Genomic DNA, 19,203 nt, shown 5'->3' with positions numbered 1-19,203 from the left:
ACACATTTTTCTGCCCTATTTTCCCTAAAATAAAAATCTGGAAAAATTACCAATTTTCGACCAAAACCATGGACTAACCCCTATGGAAAAATCCCAATTTTTCGACTTTTTCAACTCCATGTTTTTATAGTCTAGAAAAGCGTTTCTTCCTTCTAGAATATCGTAAAACACATTTTTCTGGCCTATTTTCCCTAAAATAAAAATCTGAAAAAATTATCAATTTTCGACCAAAACCATGGACTAACCCCTTTGAAAAAATCCCCATTTTTCGACTTTTTCAACTCCTTGTTTTTATAGTCAAGAAAAGCGTTTCTTCCTTCTAGAATATCGTAAAACACATTTTTCTGGCCTATTTTCCCTAAAATAAAAATCTGAAAAAATTATCAATTTTCGACCAAAACCATGGACTAACCCCTTTGAAAAAATCCCCATATTTCGACTTTTTCAACTCCTTGTTTTTATAGTCTAGAAAAGCGTTTCTTTCTTCTACAATATCGTAAACCACATTTTTCTGGCCTTTTTTCCCTAAAATAAAAATCTGGAAAATTACCAATTTTCGACCAAAACCATGGACTAACCCCTTTGAAAAAACCCCCATTTTTCGACTTTTTTAACTCCTTGTTTTTATAGTCAAGAAAAGCGTTTCTTCCTTCTGGAATATCCTAAACACATTTTTCTAGCCTATTGTCCCTAAAATAAAAATCTGGAAAAATTACCAATTTTCGACCAAAACCATGGACTAACCCCTTTGAAAAAAATCCTCATTTTTCGACTTTTTCAACTCCTTGTTTTTATAGTCAAGAAAAGCGTTTCTTCCTTCTACAATATCGTAAAACACATTTTTCTGGCCCATTGTCCCTAAGATAAAAATCTGGAAAAATTACAATTTTCAACCAAAACCATGGACTAACCCCTTTGGAAAAATCCCAATTTTTCGACTTTTTCAACTCCATGTTTTTATAGTCTAGAAAAGCGTTTCTTCCTTCTAGAATATCGTAAAACACATTTTTCTTGCCTATTTTCCCTAAAATAAAAATCTGAAAAAATTATCAATTTTCGACCAAAACCATGGACTAACCCCTTTGGAAAAATCCCAATTGTTTGACTTTTTCAACTTCTGTTTTTATAGTCTAGAAAAGTGTTTCTTTCTTCTAGAATATCGTAAAACACATTTTTCTGGCCTATTTTCCCTAAAATAAAAATCTGCAAAAATTACCAATTTTCCACGAAAACCATGGACTAACCCCTTTGGAAACATCCCAATTTGTCGACTTTTTTTTCTTCTTGTTTTTATAGTCTAGAAAAGCGTTTCTTCCTTCTAGAATATCGAAAAACACATTTTTCTGGCCTATTTTCTCTAAAATAAAAATCTGGAAAAATTACCAATTTTCGACCACAACCATGGACTAACCCCATTGGAAAAATCTCAATTTTTCGACTTTTTCAATTTCTTGTTTTTACACTCTAGAAAGGCGTTTCTATCATCTAGAATATCGTAGAACACCTTTTTCTAGTTTAAAACACATTTTTCATCCCTATTTTCCTTAAAATAAAAATCACAATTTTTTCGCTTTTTGAACTTCTTGTTTTTATAGTCTTGAAAGGCATTTCTTCGTTCTAGAATATCGTAAAACACATTTTTCTGGCCTATTTTTTCCTAAAATAAAAATCTGAAAAAATTACCTATTTTCGACCAAAACCTTGGACTAACCCCTTTGAAAAATCCCAATTTTTTGACTTTTTTGAACTTCTTGTTTTTATAGTCTAGAGAGGCGTTTCTTCCTTCTAGGACATCGTAAAACACATTTGTTTGGCTTATTTTTTCTTTTTAAAAAATGTGGAAAAATTACCAATTTTTGACCAAAACCATGGACTAACCCCTTTGGAAAAATCACAATTTTTCGACTTTTTGAACTTTTTGTTTTTATAGTCTTGAAAGGCTTTTTTTTTTTAGAATATCGTAAAACACATTTTCCTTGCGCCTTTTGTCTACTTAAGAAAAAAATGGAAAAATTGTTAATTTTGACCTATATCATGTACTAACTCTTTCGAAAACTCCTAATTTGTCGACTTTTTAAACTTCTCTTTTACGTCTTGCTTGCGTAAGCAGCGAGACTCATAATCTGTAACGCGTTTTTCGCCTGTAGGGGTACTCCCTTATATGGGCTATATAGGTATGTGCACATGGGACCCTCAAATCTGTGTGTGTAATCGACTGGGTTTTTTTTATAGTAAATGTACCGGATTTACCGTTTGTTTCAACTGTAGCGATACATCGGTAACTATGTATATAAATCAGTGTTAAATAAACGTTGAATTATCTTACCTGCGATATGTTGTCGTCCGTTTTGCCTCAAAAGCATGTTTTGAGCGATTTTGAACGATTTTGAGTTCGCCGTTTACTGTTCTTTAAAAAAGGAACAGTAAACGAAGGTTAAAAAGAAGGTACATTTACCAAGGCTAAGAAGACACGTGATTCATTAGTCATGTGGGTGTTGTAATCAGTTGGTCATGTGGTTGACAATGACCTGACTGATTTTCGTGACAAATGGCTCAACAGATCAAATGGTCATTTTCATAACCATTAGATGCTTAATAACGTATTACTTACGTCATCGATGACTTTAGTATGACTTCATATCAATTAATGCTGGATGTTGTCTCACTTAAGAGTTTATTATGACCAAATGTTATTACAATTAGGACTTTATTACATTAAGGGTGAAATATTATTGCATTTAGCACTTCATTACATTTAGTAGTACTGGTTTATACATGGATCTTGCGCGTTACACAGTATGCATCTCCGGCCAAAGCCTTCTACCGGGACACATTTATAGTCGTAGCCAAATTTATTGCACTGTCCACAAGGATTAGAAGCAGAACAGGGTGCAAGATTTATGCCCGGACAACCTTCACTTCTTTTGCTCTCATGAAGTAACTAAGGAGGAAACAATACAGCACTAAATAATAAGATACAGATAACCTATTCAAGTCCTCTATTTTAAACCCTTTTCAAACTTTTAAACCCCAAGGTGGTACTCGTTAATTACGTTTTATACAGAGAGACTTCGCCCCCGAGGTCCAACCTCGGACCCTTAACTTACAAATCAATCTGAGAACGTTGTGGAACGATACCACTAAAGCAAACACCCGTGCCCCGGCGATTCCCTCGTGCCATGCCACAATCTCTTCCTCAGGGCCTCTGGATCGCGGCCTCTGGGAGCGAGATTGACCATGCCAGTCTCCGGCTGACACTACAAGTAATCCAACTTCATCTGTAGTTATCGGTGGTAAACCGGACCTTTTCCCTTTTCTTTCCTTCTTCTTTACTGTTAATACGTACTTCATACTAAAACAAAAAAAATTCCTCTAGAAAAGAGGGGCAGCTAAGGCCCCCCCTCCCCCGGCTCCGCCGTCCTTGAGTTTCTTAAACCTTCTATTGACAAATGACATCCCTTTCACGTACCCAGTTTAGAACTTTGCACCCGTTTTAACTTCTGTAAATGCACTGCCTTTATAATATGAATAACCGTTTTCTCGACTTTTTCACAAACTTTAAATGCACATGTTACTCCTTTTTGGCCTTTCACAAACAGAAATGATAGATTTTCCTACCCTTTGATATACTTCAACTAGCGAAATCCCTACCCTTTGATATTCTTCAAGTCTGAAAAATGTACCCCTTTGGGGCGGGGCCTATCGGTGTAGGCAATTATAGGGAGTATCCCACTACGGTTAAAACCTCAAGGGTACAGGCTTAGTGCACGACTTAATTGCAGATACAGTTTAACATTTGTAGCTTTAGGCACATTTTAAGTCAGAAACTTGGTATAACAATACCTTTATTCGAATCTAAACTAGGAAATGGTAGCAATTTAAAAGAATTTGGCGAACATCGGCACAATAAATAGAAAGTTTTATGCCCAATTTTCGTGTATTTTAAACTAATCGCAAAACCATCACATCATTATTTACAATTAATATTTTCTACGTAAGATATTTCTTCGTTTCTGAGTGGCTCAAATCACACGGTTAATTCTTCATATGACCACCTGGCGTTATCCAAATTTGAAAGACTTTTGCGACATTCGTTAGACATTCGGTTTTTGTGACATCCGGGATAATCAAGGTCTCGGTAAGTGTTATTAGCCGACAGGATGATTTTTCCGGATATCACAGAAAACTTTATCATGCTCTAATTGTCTCGCTGGCTTTAACAGGGTTGACCTAGCTGGACGAGACAAAGTGTTTATGCGGAGAAACGTTACCCTGGCTAAGAGGGTGAGCCTCTCAAGTAAACAGTTTGCCAAGTTTCATGGGGAAATCTAGAACAAGTTAGCTCACGCGGTGTAGCTCGGGTAGGCGAGTTACCCTTTCGACCCGGGACAAGTTTTCTCCATATAAACGCAGTCTGAACGGGGTCTAAGCGTTCTTATATTAAACACATCTTCTACTTAAATGAAAATGTACCTTTTGTGAATGGTAGTTCTTAGGTCTCCCAGGCAATGACATCGCACTCACCAGGCAAGAAACCATCAACACGGCAAAAAGCGACTTTGCCATATCTTGACTGGATCTGAAAACTAGACTGACACAACACTAGTTGTTGGGGACGGTTTGAATAATGTTTTGTTACACCCTACCCCCCTTGGGAATCATGTGACGGAAAATTACGCAGTTCGGAAAGCCTGCTAAAACAGCCGTTTCTCCTTGCTCTTTGCCGCTGAGGACAGTTCGGACCATCTGCTTAAATGTTCTCTTTGTTCTTCTTTACTGGATATTTTGACGACGTCGAATTTTCTGTACCTAAGAGTTTACAAGCTACTAAAGAGTCACAGATTAAAGTCTTTCAACGGTAAAACTTTTAGAACATTTCTATTTTTACATTTTACATTTCGTATACGTGCGTCGAATGTGGTAAAGACGTGATGTCTTATTTTGCAAGTAGTTCAAGTTATTCGAACACATTCCTAGTCTCGGCATTTACAATTTCTCAAAAAAAAAGGTCTTCATGTGTAACTTGTTTTATCCAACACTAGTTGAAAGTCCTCGAATACTTTATGACGACAACTGCTCGTCAACTGAACTTACAACCGCCTTCAAAATCAAGTTCCATATAAACGCTGAATTACACTTTCCTGTTCTTAGATTTTTGTTGTCTCTAACTTCCTCTGATAAGCAAACATCCAATCATGATCAAAGGAAAAACCCTTTAGTTGTTGTCCTCTAATCACTTGGGACCTAAGGTTCGATAACGACAACGGCACTGTCAGTGGTCGCACTTAGCACTCTCGTAGGTTGCTGTTTTACGTGGTAACTTACGGGCTCACGTAAGGGCACACGTAACCTTTATATAGTACTTTATTAATGATTCACTCTGTTTTTTTTTAAAGTAAACAATCCGTGAGTGTAAAGAAAGTTAAAAGTCGTTTCGAACACTTTTAAACCTCTCGAAAAATGAAATTTGCATGCAAACGTTAGTTTTCTTCAATATCTACTGAAAATGATAGTTCTTCTTTTTTCATAAAAGTGTACATCAGAGTTTGACAAAGCGCATTAGAACGAATTACGTGAAGAAAAATACTTTTTTTCACTTCTCAGTAAAAGATCTCGTTAAATTTAGTAAAAACAGTAACGATACAGGACCTACATAGGTCCCGATGGATACGGGACCTACATAGGTCCCGTAAATTTACGTGCTATTTTTCCCGTAAAAAAAGTTTTGTGCAACACCCGCAATTTCTGTTGCATAAACGACACTTAAGTGAACACTTACGAAAATCGTAAGTGCAACCACTTAAGTGAATTCCCTAAGTGGACCACTTAAGTGATTTCATGCAACTGACTTAAGTTACGAGTGCACGTACGTGTACCCGTAGTTGTTACGGACGTTTTATGCAACCGGGCCCAGAGCCTATTTCCCTTTCGTAAAAGGTCGTTGCCATTTTAACGATCGATGCCAATATTGGTAGCTACGCATTTAGTCTGGAAAGAAAGGCTTTCTTGCAGCTTCAGGACTAATGTTGTTTTGAACTATAAGTAATTCACCGGAATTGGGCCTCGCCTTAGTTTTTGACCTTCAAGTGGAGAGAACCACAGTTGATAACTCTGAACATGATTATCCAAGATGGCGGACAACAGCTCCAAAAACAAAAAACATGAATTGTAAAAAAACCGTGAAACAGAATCGAAACCCCATCAGATTGCGTATACTACCCTTTAATACTATTATCTTCACAACAGCGTTCAAAAGCATCCAAATAGTCGGCTCGTTTAGCCAAAACCACAGAGCCGCAAATCCGGCCAGAGGACCGCACATTATATCGCAGAGTCCTCTCTTCTCTCTTCCCTCTTCCCATCGTGCCTCGCGCGCTTCCTTTTTCTTTCTCCCCAGCCTCCCGACAACACAAAGAGGCCTCTACGGAGGAGAGAGTTTAGGATACGAAAGGTCCAGGGGCCCGTTTCTCGAACGTCCCCGAACGTCCCGGTAACTTTTCGGGCCCGAAATCGAATATTCAAATCAAAATATAAAAAATAAGAGCACGGGTCCTGGCTAGCGAACTACTCCATTTTGTTTCATTAACTGATAGTTTTATCATGTTAGATGCAAAACTATTGAAACCTCGATCTTTAATGTAAACGGGAACAGCTTACCGGGCCCGTTAATTATCGAGACTTTCGAGAAACGGGCCCCAGGTTCTACCCTGGGTTGCAATCTTCTTTATTTTTAATGGAAACACTGTCAATAACAGGTCATAATTTTTTTTAAGTAACTTAAAAATGGCAGCGACCGTTTACGAAAGGGAAATTTGCGCCTTCTGACAGCCTGAGTTTGCCTCATATATTAATGGAGTTTATAGAAGTTCATGTGACTGAGGGTACGACGTAGGTCATTCCCCGTACTACTCGTGTGATTGGTTTAAAATTTAATATTTTTGAAGTCAGTCAGATGTCTATTTAAGAGATACAGCTATTTCCGAAAAGAAATCATTTATTTTTTGAAAACATTAAATTTTGCCGGTCTTTTGGACATAACAGCCAAAGAGTGAATGTGGACGCCTGGCTATTTCTTTTTACTCCCCAGAGTCTATTAGGTCTTGAAAGATCTTTTTTCCCTGTTCGATTTATGCCGTTTTATAGTTTCAAAGTTGAAAAAAACGCAGTGAATTTTTTTGCAACCGGATCGAACGCCTGTCTTCTTTTCAGACGATTTGAGAAATGACAAAGCTTGGTTCATAATGTCTTGAAAATAGAATTGTTCTTCAGTTATAGTGAGGCCTACATGGAGCCGACACCCTGTATTAAGAGGACGTAGGTGCTATATAACCTGCGATCCAATATTTTCTGTAAAGCAAACCAGCATTAAGCGGTCACTTAAATTGAGCGGACACTAGGGAGGTCTCTTATAGAGACTTCACTGTAATAGAAATTTCCCATCTTACATGCATTTCAAAATTATAATAAGAAAGACTATTAGCTTTAAAGATTTGTTAAGAACAACAGCAACAAGACATATCTTACCGATGCGTCTTTGAAACAACCGACACGTTTCAACGTTTTTCGACGGGACTCTGTTGGGACTCTCTTCTGCAAAAATAAACCTCCAGTATTTATAATTTCGCAACGATATAAAAAGCTTTTTTTAAAGTAAGCGGAAACAAACATACATCTAATAACCGGCCTTAAAATTTCCGCTTATAAATATTTTTCAAGATAAACAAATCCCTTCTACTTATTCGATGTTTCATTTCAACTTTTCTTTCCATTGACGTCGTTTGAATCTTGGGGGTATTTATTTACTATCTTCACATTCAACTTGCCGTTCAATTAAGAAAGTTTTAAAAAGACGTTATAGGCCAAGAGAGCAGATGTCAGAAACTGTTTAACGAGGAAATTTCTATTTTGTTTTGTTTATTTCAAGGCGGTTTACAATAACAGGTTTGCCGACTTATTGAAGTGAATTAAAAATCCAAAATTGCGAAACTGTACATATGTTGAGTTCCACGGTCTCGATAAAACAAATAATGTGACGCAATATTAATTAAAGAGTGTTCTTTTGTTGCTGATAAAAATTCTGTATGCCAGGCTTTTGATATAGTTTCGAATGTACAAGCTTTGCATGCTGATTTGTCAGGCTTAAAGATTAAGCCATTAACTTTTTTGAACACAAAAACATTTTCCATGTAGCTTAAAAACAAAATCTTAAGCGCAACAAAACCTTCATGTTTGGTCACCTCTCCAAAGCGACTATCTATGCAAAACACCAATTGAAGGTTTTCCAGTCTATTACAGCCCTATAATTTGAACCTCGACCACTTTTTGGGTTGACGTGGACGCGGGTTTTAATTGAGTTTTCCATTGATTTCAACCCCTAGAAAGCGACGCAACACTACTTAGACTATACGAAAAACCTTCAGTAACAACTTGTCACAACACATGTCGTAACTTAGAAATCGCATGCAATGAATTCTGTTCCAATAAGTTGATGTATCGGGACCTCCAATCAGCAAGGGTCCCTTGTGGTTCGATTCTTACAAGCTAAGCGACCACCACCCGTAAACGACCACTAAATCTTCGTATTTTAGCTTATTTTGAATTGTCGCTTATGCTGGGAGTTGGACTGAAGTTCGATTCTCACAAGTTTGTATCCTAGCTTTTTATCGTTTTTAGAGTTTCAAAGTTTCTGTAAGCTGCAAAAAAATGGTTCCACGATCGTTAAAAAAAATAACTTTAATCAATGCCGAGCGGCAAGGTAAAAAAGCATTATTACTATATTCCTGTACTGAGATAAGCATATTAAGTTTTGACGTTCGCCGTGCAGTATATGAACGTATCACTTCGTTTGTCAAACTGTTTGCCGAAAGAACTGTTTGGTTAAAAAACAGTAATATCATTAAAAATCTATGTATCAAAACAATTATTGTTGTATTAAATTGCAAATAAAATTTAGCCCGAGGAAAGACGAGTTGCAAAAAGTGTTTCTTTTCACAACAAAAGTTAATATTTAGTGCCAAAAATGATTTGCGGTGACTTTAAGGTTTACATTTTCAATGATAAGGCTTGCAGATGAGTCGATAGCGTTTGAACCGGGAGACTGTAGTGATATAAATGCCTTCAACATATGCAAACAGAAAATTTGCTACGACATCAAGTAGTCACATCGTAATGCATTGGTCGAATTGAAAAGACGTCGACTTTTGACAATCCAATATACAGCTACACGGTTTCTACGAAAACCGGATTATGAGTTTATTGCATTGGTTGAAACAACGAGCCAATCGCGATCTGAAACTGATTTCAAATCAAGATACACTGTCTGTACTAATGTCGTGCCAACTGGCTTGGAATCGCTGACACATGTTTTGTGTGCAAGCCTTTGAAACCAACCATCAATTAAAATTAATGTTAAATTTAAAACTGACGCAATCGCACCGTATATCAAGTGGTACAATTTCCTTGATTAGAGGAAAGAATGATTTATATAACTTTTGGTATGACTTGTTTGTGATGTGTGGGATGTTAACCCTGCCATGTGCCTCTTAATCTTCCGCTAAAAAAATTAATTTCCGATGAACTTAAATCAACTGAATGTCACAGTAACAGAAAAACATCTCCTTTATCTTAAAAACTTAAAAGTTTTCAAAGTTCTCAAGGATTACTTGGGAATTTCCTCTTTCGTCCTCTTTTTTATACCGTGGTTCGGTTTCATCCGAACCTCTAAAAGATTAATCACATGCGTATCTCTAAGTCTTATCGGAATGATCATCTCAAACAAATTTCTTTGATAAAGTCGAGCGAGTTTACGGTTAAAAATCCGCCATATTGTGGATGAAGATTACCGTCTCAGTTCGACAAATCATGCGTCTCAGTATTTTCCAGTAAATAAAAATTACCACAAATCATAAAAGCTACAGGAAACTCCAAAAATATTCGTTAAAAACCATGTGAGATATTGTATACAACTTATCAAAATAGAACCGTCATAAGTGAGAAACGTTTTATAGGAAAGGGTTAGACAAAATGCGAACGGAAACCGAAGATTTTATCGGAAAATAAAGTTCAAAACTGCGCGTAAGTGGGCTTAGACAAGTTGTCTAATATTATTGCACTTCTTTTAGAGCGGTTTTCTCGATATGTATCAGTTTTATGTCTACAGAAGCTAACAGCTTTTAAAATACAAGAAGTTTAAAGAATGAAAATTTTATTGGTAGAGCCAGGGTAGCAAAAAAAAAAACTGACAGCCAACAAGCAAAACATAACGGTTTATTGCTTGATCTTTATTCTAAACAAGAGGGTCCAAAATATTTGTGTGACTTGAAACAGCGGACCGTGAACATGGTGAAAATGCTTTTTGTCCCGCCATCCAGTTATTTTGACGATCTTGTCATCTGTAGAGATTGAAATAACCGGTCGAAAATGGCTGACATCAAATGTCACTTCCTGCCGTGGCAGAATTCAGAATTCAGAATCGATATCGTGCGTAATATTAAATTTACGTAAGAACAGAAAGGCGTAAGTTTCAAAACTAACCTTCGTATGAAATTGCATAGAATTTACTGCCAGAGAAACCAACGCTGTAAAAAAAAGCAGCGAATTCTACAGTTGAAGTTCAAAACTTGACAATCAAAAACATTTCATAGCGACATTTTTTGATCAATCGGATCAGGCAAAAAAATACATATCGCTAAAGAAAACTCGATAACACCCTCTATTCACAAACCCGTTTAATCGCATATTTTTCAAAGTTTGATCGTGCTATTTATTTACTTTTCACCATTTTCAATATTGGTTAATTCGAAGAGTAATCACGAAAATATTACATTGGCATAGCGCGGTAAATATTTGGCTGAAAGACAGAATAGAATATACCAGTCGTCCTCCAGTTTATTAAAACTCTTTCTGATCCTTTTTTTAACGGGGACAGCGTAAAATTGTTTGCGTGCAGCGGAGTATAGCAGTCGGTATCGGATCGGAGCCTAAAGATGACGGAAGGGGAAAAACCTTTTGTCGGGCCTAGTCACTGGCAACGAATATTAATAATTTTAAAAATATGATTAGATGAAATGAGATCATTGGTTATGAAAATTTATCAGATTTACCCGGTGAAAAGGAGTCCGGTCCAAATCAAAGTTATCATTATTCTTTCTCTTTAGTGTATACATAAATTTTTTTCCATTTTTCTGATCTTTGATAGAATGAATGAAACAAAGGCATAAAACTCAGATCAATACTTCCCCAAAATAGGGCAGAGCGCTCCCGCCGTACTCTCTGCTACATGCCCAAAGAAAAATGAAAATATTGATAATTAAAAACTGTCTGAAGTTTCTCAGTTTCTGATTGTCCTTAATCGCTCGATCCATTCTTCATAACCAGCCAGTGTTGGGACATTTTTTTCTGCCGACAGCAGTACGAATGACGTCAATGGTATTTATATCGCCTGGAAAAGGAGGCAATACGTCATGAAAAGAAGCAGAGTGGTGGATCGCATCTTTTTTAGCAACACAGAACTAAGGAAAGTGGCGGAACTGAAGATTTCACGTATAATGCAAAGATAAAATAACCGAACCATTGCCTCAAAAACATGGCAAGAATACATGATAACTGCTACCTGAAAAATGATCTTCCAGAAAAAAGGCATTCCCCTTCATATCTACCAAGGAATAGGCAAATGGTATGAAGACGGGAGCTTTACAAAAAGGTGTGCATGTTTAGTGAGCTTGGGTTTTGAGCGTTTGGATTCCCCATGATGTGAATTATATCCCCGTAAATCTGCATAACTCTTCATATAATACTCAGCCTTATCCAATTATTACTTAAGAATTAAACAATACTGATACCCACCACAAGCCGAGAAGGCGCAAAAATGACCGACGATTAAAGCAAAATGCACTTGATAATTTTCTTTTAAACAGCTTTGTTTTAGAATTACTCTCATGGACTTAGAATAGATGACCAAGGAACACGAAGCAGTTAAGGGAATTGTTACTTAAGCTGAATTAAAGAGATGGCAAAGACACTGAAAGCACCTGACTACTCAATAGATTTAATTTATCTTCCATTTAAATGTCACCGTAGTTTTGTGTTTCTCGACAACTGTTAGAATGTGCCTGCCCTTGTGTGGCAAATTATATACCTACTTGCTGAAATAAATTAAAATGATCAATTATACTTTTTTGTGAAAACTTATGGGAACTATTCGCACATATATCATCTTGTCTAGTTTAAGAAAAATAACAATAAGTCGGTTCATTGACATCGAACCTTAACCTAGGCGATTTACTTTTCACAAGTTGCGTTTCACAGAAGTCTCGCCAGGACCTAATCAACTTAGTTTACGCTATAGTTAGTTATTTTCTCTCGATTATTTACTTTACTCAGCCAGCTTCAGGCGTTAAAAAACAACAAAAGAAACGAAACTTTGGCTCTTGTTTATTTACGATGCCTCGAGAATCTGTATCTCAATCTGAATGCTTGGAACGTATTTTTTTTATTATTTTCCAGGAGCACCCAACGGCAATATAGTTCAAAACCACTTAAACATAGCATTGTTAAACGCATTTTAGTATTTAAACGGTAGATATAGACATTTTTTTATCCCCTAAAAACTTTTCATCTGTTCGGATTTCCTAGCTGAAAGTCTAGTGATCCGAAAATTATATGGATCGAAACTTACCTTTTCGAAAATTTCAGCCAGAAAAAAGGCTCCCGAAAATTCTAGGTGACCTTTTTAAGGTAAAAATCCGTTAAAAATAGGCAATTATACCATTCTTTAGATGTTAGAAAATCCTAGGAAAGGCAGGCAATCAAGAAATTTGACAACAAATGTTTCGAAAATTCTAGATCTCAAATCGTCTTCCGAACAGATATTCTCCCGAAAATTGTCGCTGGGTGCCCCTGTTTTTCTCTCCCCCAACACGCTTCTTTATTATCAATCTTTTGCTTCGCCCTTTTTGTTTTTAAATGTATGAGCTTGGATGAGATATCATCAACGAACTAAATTATAAGTAAATACTGCAGAGCCAAATAAACTAACATTGAACAACAAAAAAAACCATTTCAATGGCAAAGAAAGGATTTACGGGAGTGAGTTTATTTCCTATCAGACGAACTAAAATGTCTTCTGACCAGGCAAAACGGAGAGATTCTTTCGGCAACCTGGCGTTTAGCAAAATTTTGTTGTAATTTGATGGTGTTTTTGGCCCGTAGAACATCTACGACAGAAAGACAGCTGCTTTCTCAGACATGAAAATTGATTGCGAGAGTGAAAAAAAAAAGAAAAGGAAAACACGAGCAACTTAAACCTTCGAGGAAAGTCGAGGATCACAAAGGAAAAACTAACACCTATTTCAGCTGCTAATATCCAGGGCAAATAGAATATTGGAGGGTTTTTTTTCCTTCTATTTGATCTATGTTTATACATGACCAAAAACAGTCGTGTTCCGTACGTAATAGCATAGTTACGGGTATAGTTGAGATTTTTTTCATGTAGACGAGGCAAAATTAGTATTCTTAAAAAACCGTCGTTGGTGTCTACTCGAATGACGTTACTCAAGACCTTTAGGCGCACTCGCTTCTTCTATAGTCTACAGGGGACAATTAGGTAAAAATCACATCTTGCTGTGAAAACTTTGTAAGTGTATCTATGATTAAAGGTACTGAATGCTCATAATCAAAATAGAAACCAGGGTGGCGCCTTCTGCATTTATTAAAAGTTGTTTTAGTGTATTTTTAAACTCACTATAATTTAAATGAAAGGTCATCAAGTTTTACCACAGTTTGGTGAGTGGGCGAAGCCGTACTCCGAACGATGTAGTCATGAGCCTACAAGATTTCAGGGTCTGATTTATTTTACATTAAAGCAGTCAATATAATGAAAGGAGTCTGATTTCCTTGTCTTCAATCGAGATAAATTTGTTTAAAATCTCTTTTTTTTTCCGGAACGAGGTTGAAAGCATCTGAGAAAATCACAGAATATCCAAAATGTTATCATAAACAAAAAACGGCGTTTAAAAAAAACACTGGGATATCATGTACGTAATTATACAATAGGGACTTTAAGATACAAGAACGCGGACGTCATCAAAGACGCCGTAGCCGCGTGGGGCCTGTGTCGAGGACGCCGTGTTTGTGGCGGGAAAAATAAGTTAAGATGGCGGGATTCAGCGACGCGGCCACTTATTGATAGAAAAGAAAAGTAGCGAATTTGTTTTTCTCTCCGAAGTAACAGATACTAATTATATTAGTGTTTTTAGTGCAAATGGCGACTTTTAAAGAAACCCGAGAAGTTTTGCTTGCTAGCTATGCCTGTGGTATCATTACGGATGAGGAATTTTCTTTACTTTTCGAAGAAAACAGTTCAAGCAACTTAGATTTCCCTTACGACAACTACCCGCCGTTCAATCTGGAGAGCCAAAGTGAAGCTGAGTGTAGGGCGAACCTCAGGGTTGAAAAGCACCACATTCCTCTGGTAGAAGATGTTCTTCAAATTCCACAATTCTTCGTATGCGACCAGGGAACGGTTTGCGAAGGAACAGAAGGGCTTTGTATGCTTTTAAAGCGATATGCCTTTCCTTGTCGATACTCCGACATGATACCTATTTTTGGACGACCGGTTCCAGAACTTTGTATGATAAGCAACACCGTAACAGTCTGGATTTATGCGCATCATAGCCACAGAATCACGCAGTGGAACCAAACCATTTTAAATCCACTGGAGCTGGAAAAGTATGCGGAAGTTGTTTTCAACAAAGGTGCGCCACTAAGCAATTGCTTTGGTTTCGTAGATGGAACCGTGCGCCCAGTTACTCGACCTGGGGAAAACCAGCGACTACTCTACAACGGTCACAAACGCGTACATGGATTAAAGTTTCAGTCCTTGGTCCTACCAAATGGGTTAATTGCACACTTGTATGGTCCAGTAGGTAAGCCACACTGCTAACAAACTAAAAATAATATTTTAGCTTGCAAGCCTCCACTTCAGTTACCCTACAAACAAACCTACTACAGGAAGATCTAAAATTGCTTTCATTACTTACTCTTTATTAAGTCTCCTCCCAATTACTATGCTTATTATAAGAAGAAGGGTTAAAACAATTGTGAGAAAAGCAAATTCGAATTTCACGGGCTTTTCCATTGACCACCCTCACCCTCACCCCCCACCGGCCCATTTTCTCTTACCACTCTCTGTCAGTAAAGAAGTAAACTGCATGGATAGCATATCAACACTGCTTTCTTTTTATTAACTTAAGTTTCTTATCTTGTCTAAACAGAAGGTAGGAGGCATGACGCAGCAATGTTGGCAGAGTCTGGCCTTTACAACAGTCTCCGGGCGCATGCTGTCTCAACAACTGGCCAACCGATGTGTATATACGGGGATCCAGCATATCCCCTTCGAATGCATCTCCAGGGACCTTTCCGGCAGCGAGTACTGACTCCCCAACAGCAAGCTTACAACAGTTCCATGAGTGCAGTTCGCTGTTCTGTTGAATGGCTTTTTTCTGATATTTTAAATTATTTCAAATTTCTTGATTTCAAACGGAATTTAAAGATAGGGCTAAGCCAAGTAGGCAAAATGTACATTGTCTGTGCAATCCTTCAAAATGTTTTGACATGCTTGTACGGTAATTCAACATCCCAGTTTTTTGACCTAGATCCACCTTCTCTAGAGCATTACTTTTCTTGATCATGCTGTTTTGTAACCACCCAACATAAGACCTAAAAACTGTTCTACGTTTATATGGGAAGATACCAAGAAAAGTAAATCAATGTCAAATAAAATTAAACACAACGAATAACTTGGCTTTATTATGGCTGTCAGCATCAATTTAAATCCAGTCATGGAAAATGTAAATTTTTAACCTTCTAAACACGTCGAAATCAAGTCCAAACTCCAGTCAATAAACATCTAACACGGTTACAGTTCTGATTGTCTTTCGCCGGATTGAAGTCCAGGCAACTTAGTTCAAGTTTATATAACAACAAAGTAAACCGAGACCTGAAGCACCTCAAGGAATTTAAAAAAAAAAAAACCGAGTTTGTTTATTTCGGAACTAGTGTTTCAATAATCTTCATCATTGCTGTGGTTTGCAGCTGCTGCTGCTGCATTAGTAAGGATTGCATGTCATGCATTTGTTTATGCTGTTCCTGTTGTTGTTTTAACATTTGGTTGAACATATAAATTTGCTGATTTTGGGCTATAGCCATCTTCTCTTGCTCCTGTTTTCTCAAATCCAATTCTTGCTTCTTAATATCCATGTCATGCTCCGCCTTTAGTTTAAGAAACTCTACCGTTTCACTACCACTTCTTCTGCTTTTTTTGGCTTTGCTCTGCCCCTCCTCGGACTTTCTCTTCTGTGTTTTCCCTAATGTCTCCATAGCAGTTCTGCGCATCTCTTCCGCTTTCAGCCTGTCTCCTTCCACCTTGTCCCTCTTTTCGCCGTCTTCCAGGTCGTGCTGCTCATCGGCAGACTCTTCCATGGCAATAATTTGTTCTATAGCTTCATCTAATTCAGTTTTCGTAGGGCTTATACCACTTTCCTTCAATTCCTTGGCCTCTTTTCTTTTAAATCTTTGCACCAAAACCCCGATATGGTCTCGAACTGAGCGTTTATCCACAAAAAAAACAGGATCTTTAATGCTGTTTAGGGTATCCGCCACTCTTTGCCACAAGGCACTTCGCTGAACGGATTTCTTCTTTGCACTGAATGGGTTTACAAAGATTATTTCTCGGCAAAAAACCACATCATGTTCCTCCGTCCAGTTCATAATCCTGCCGACAAAAATAAGCGACGTATACATTTTTTTAATATACGTGCACAGCTACAAGAAAATTAAAGCAAACCTTGAATGTTGTACTATATGCGGAAATCACTTCTAGAAAATAATTTGAATCTATCGTTTACAGCCGCAAAGTCTTGGACGTCGGCTGGCCAAGCCAAGTGTGTGTAAAGTTATAAACCCGCTATTCTCAGTGTAGGAACTGCTTAATAAAGCAAACATTTTCCCGTCAGAGGCACTTATTTGGCAAACATAGTCGTTTACATGTTACTGTTAATTTGTTTTGTTGTCTTTTCTTTAAAATCTCACACAACTTCTGCGGGAAATAGTGCGTGAATTAAATTCCCGCAAAATGAAGCGTAGTGCGAGTAACCAAGATCTGTGAATAAATTTAACCAGGATGGGAAAATCTTCGACAAGAAGGAAATAATCGGGAACAACATTGCTTTTATACAACAAATCGTTTTGTTTCTTTAGCCGTAATTCACTGAACGAAGAATGCAAAAATCTACTCACTGCGGTTTGGAATTCGAGGCCATGGCAACTGATGTTTCTTGTGTTTACTGTTCGAGAGTCAACTGAGCCTGAAAGAAAACAACAACAAAAAACATGAGGAATATAGCCGGGATAATTAAGCTTTCGATTTACAAACAAAAAGTGCCAATTCACTGTCTTAAATAAGTCAAGATAGGTTGAAATACTTACAGTTTGTCAACAACGTCAAAATGGTCTTCAGCGCGTTCGTCTTGAGCAAGGACGCGGCTTGTTTACGTCACCATCATGCGCAGTGGTAGTCATTTTGGGTATTTTTACTTCCGGTCGGCTTTCGTCACGTCCGCGTCGTTGTATCTTAAAGTCCCTAATATTCGCGCACCGCACTGCCTTACTGCGTAATTCACCACAAAAAGTCATGAATTTCAATTCAATCCATTCATATTTTAACCATGTAAAACTTCGAGGTAGTGAACATTTTAAAAGGCAAAGAAACGGGCGGAAGATGTAATAGACTGTCTGATAAATCAAGTAACAAAAATGGAAAATTATGCAGAAAATGTTAAAATTACGAATATTTACAAATATCGTTTCAAAAGCCTTTGGCTGTACGCACTTACCAGAAGGGGGGAAATCAATACAATGGACTGCCAGCCGTTCAATCTCTCTCCGAAACGTTGTGACACGATTTCCAGTTGATAATATTTCAATGTCTATCCTAAATGACAAAACAAAGTAGATCCTTATTAGTTTAGGATTAAAGTTCCGCGCGCTGCCAGCTTGCTAGACTACATAGCGATCGTTTAATTTGTTGTCAATGGTGAATTCACATCCTCGCAGGATATGCAAAACTGTTAAAGGTACTAATGAATTTGTATTTTTGTACAAATCATCTTTTTACTAAAGTGACCGCACCCCTTTTTAAGTTATTTATTGAAAACGTAAAGGAGTTGTAGGGGATTTTTCTAGGGATGAAAGCGTTTGAGAATTTTTCTAGACTTTGAAGTAAAATGATTCGGGTTCTTTTTTTCTACTGTTTTTAATAGCTGATAAGTCCATTTATAGTCGGTTGTGGTTGCTATCGTATACTAAGCAGCGAATACTATTGTATAAATAACGTTTAAAGATCATAAACGCAGAGACGATTTTCAAAACAAAGTAAAAACAATTACGACAGGAGACCAACCGGCCACGTGGAAAGTAGCTACAACAACTCAACGGCAAAAATGCACTAATTTAAAGAGGAGGAAATGCTAACTGGCTTTTATTTGAACATGAAAAGTAATAATTTACATCTACAATACTGTCTGCATGGTTAAGAATTAGCTCTGAGAAACAGTTACTTATATATTACTGTCTTATATTTATTTATAAGTAATATTTTTGTAAAGCCTTTTTAGTGCGAGGTCAGGTCGTCCGCGGGAAAACTAAAATCATCGGCGATCAAAGCATGCGCTGTTTACAACTCTCGTTGTAGACTTTTAATTCGTTTTTCAAATAACTTTTTGTACTGATTTATAACGTGCCCCTGATTTACACAGCATTATTAGCGCCGACTTCTCTAAATTGTGATGAAGGAAATATAATTATGAAATATACCAGGAGTAATCTGAGCTTAGAAAAGTGCGTTCGACATGTTTCTTAGCTATTTACTGTATATAATTAAGAGATGTACAGGTAGCAGTGGGCTAGACCTTTAAGTAAAGCAAACACTGACTGTCATCCTCAGGATATTCTTTTGCACCATAGGATGGTCATTAAAATTGGCTAAAAATTGCGATACAAAAACTGATTGAAGTCATCTGAAACGTTTATTGATTGCGATGTCAAAGTGTCGCGTATCACTTTAAACCCTTGTTGCATGATACTATAGGTTAACATGACTCACCCACTGGTCCCTAATTAGCACTGTTTTCCAAATACAACGCACCC

General features: G+C 37.2%; 2 protein-coding genes and 1 long non-coding RNA gene across 3 annotated transcripts; 1 reads left to right on the top strand and 2 right to left on the bottom strand.

The window, feature by feature from the left end:
• Positions 1 to 2,657: 2,657 nt before the first annotated feature.
• Positions 2,658 to 7,575, bottom strand: LOC140951560 (uncharacterized). The gene is made up of 3 exons (XR_012167303.1): positions 7,525 to 7,575; positions 4,474 to 4,591; positions 2,658 to 2,941 (listed from the first exon to the last, which is right to left on the bottom strand). It is a non-coding gene; the product is annotated as an uncharacterized lncRNA (long non-coding RNA).
• A 6,685-nt stretch (positions 7,576 to 14,260) lies between these two features.
• LOC140951555 (uncharacterized) lies at positions 14,261 to 15,685 on the top strand. Its single transcript, XM_073400831.1, has 2 exons — positions 14,261 to 14,924; positions 15,273 to 15,685. The coding sequence occupies exons 1-2, from the start codon at positions 14,261 to 14,263 to the stop codon at positions 15,683 to 15,685; spliced, it is 1,077 nt and encodes a 358-aa protein (XP_073256932.1).
• A 356-nt stretch (positions 15,686 to 16,041) lies between these two features.
• LOC140951557 (uncharacterized) lies at positions 16,042 to 17,580 on the bottom strand. The gene is made up of 3 exons (XM_073400833.1): positions 17,485 to 17,580; positions 17,296 to 17,363; positions 16,042 to 16,771 (listed from the first exon to the last, which is right to left on the bottom strand). The coding sequence occupies exons 2-3, from the start codon at positions 17,316 to 17,318 to the stop codon at positions 16,042 to 16,044; spliced, it is 753 nt and encodes a 250-aa protein (XP_073256934.1). The 5' UTR covers positions 17,319 to 17,363; positions 17,485 to 17,580.
• Positions 17,581 to 19,203: the final 1,623 nt, after the last annotated feature.

Source organism: Porites lutea, chromosome 11 (assembly GCF_958299795.1).
Source record: "Porites lutea chromosome 11, jaPorLute2.1, whole genome shotgun sequence".
In the NCBI taxonomy this organism is placed as follows: Eukaryota; Metazoa; Cnidaria; class Anthozoa; order Scleractinia; family Poritidae; genus Porites; species Porites lutea.
The sequence above is the reverse complement of the archived record's forward strand: the minus strand, read 5'-3'. Positions and strand labels throughout refer to the sequence as shown.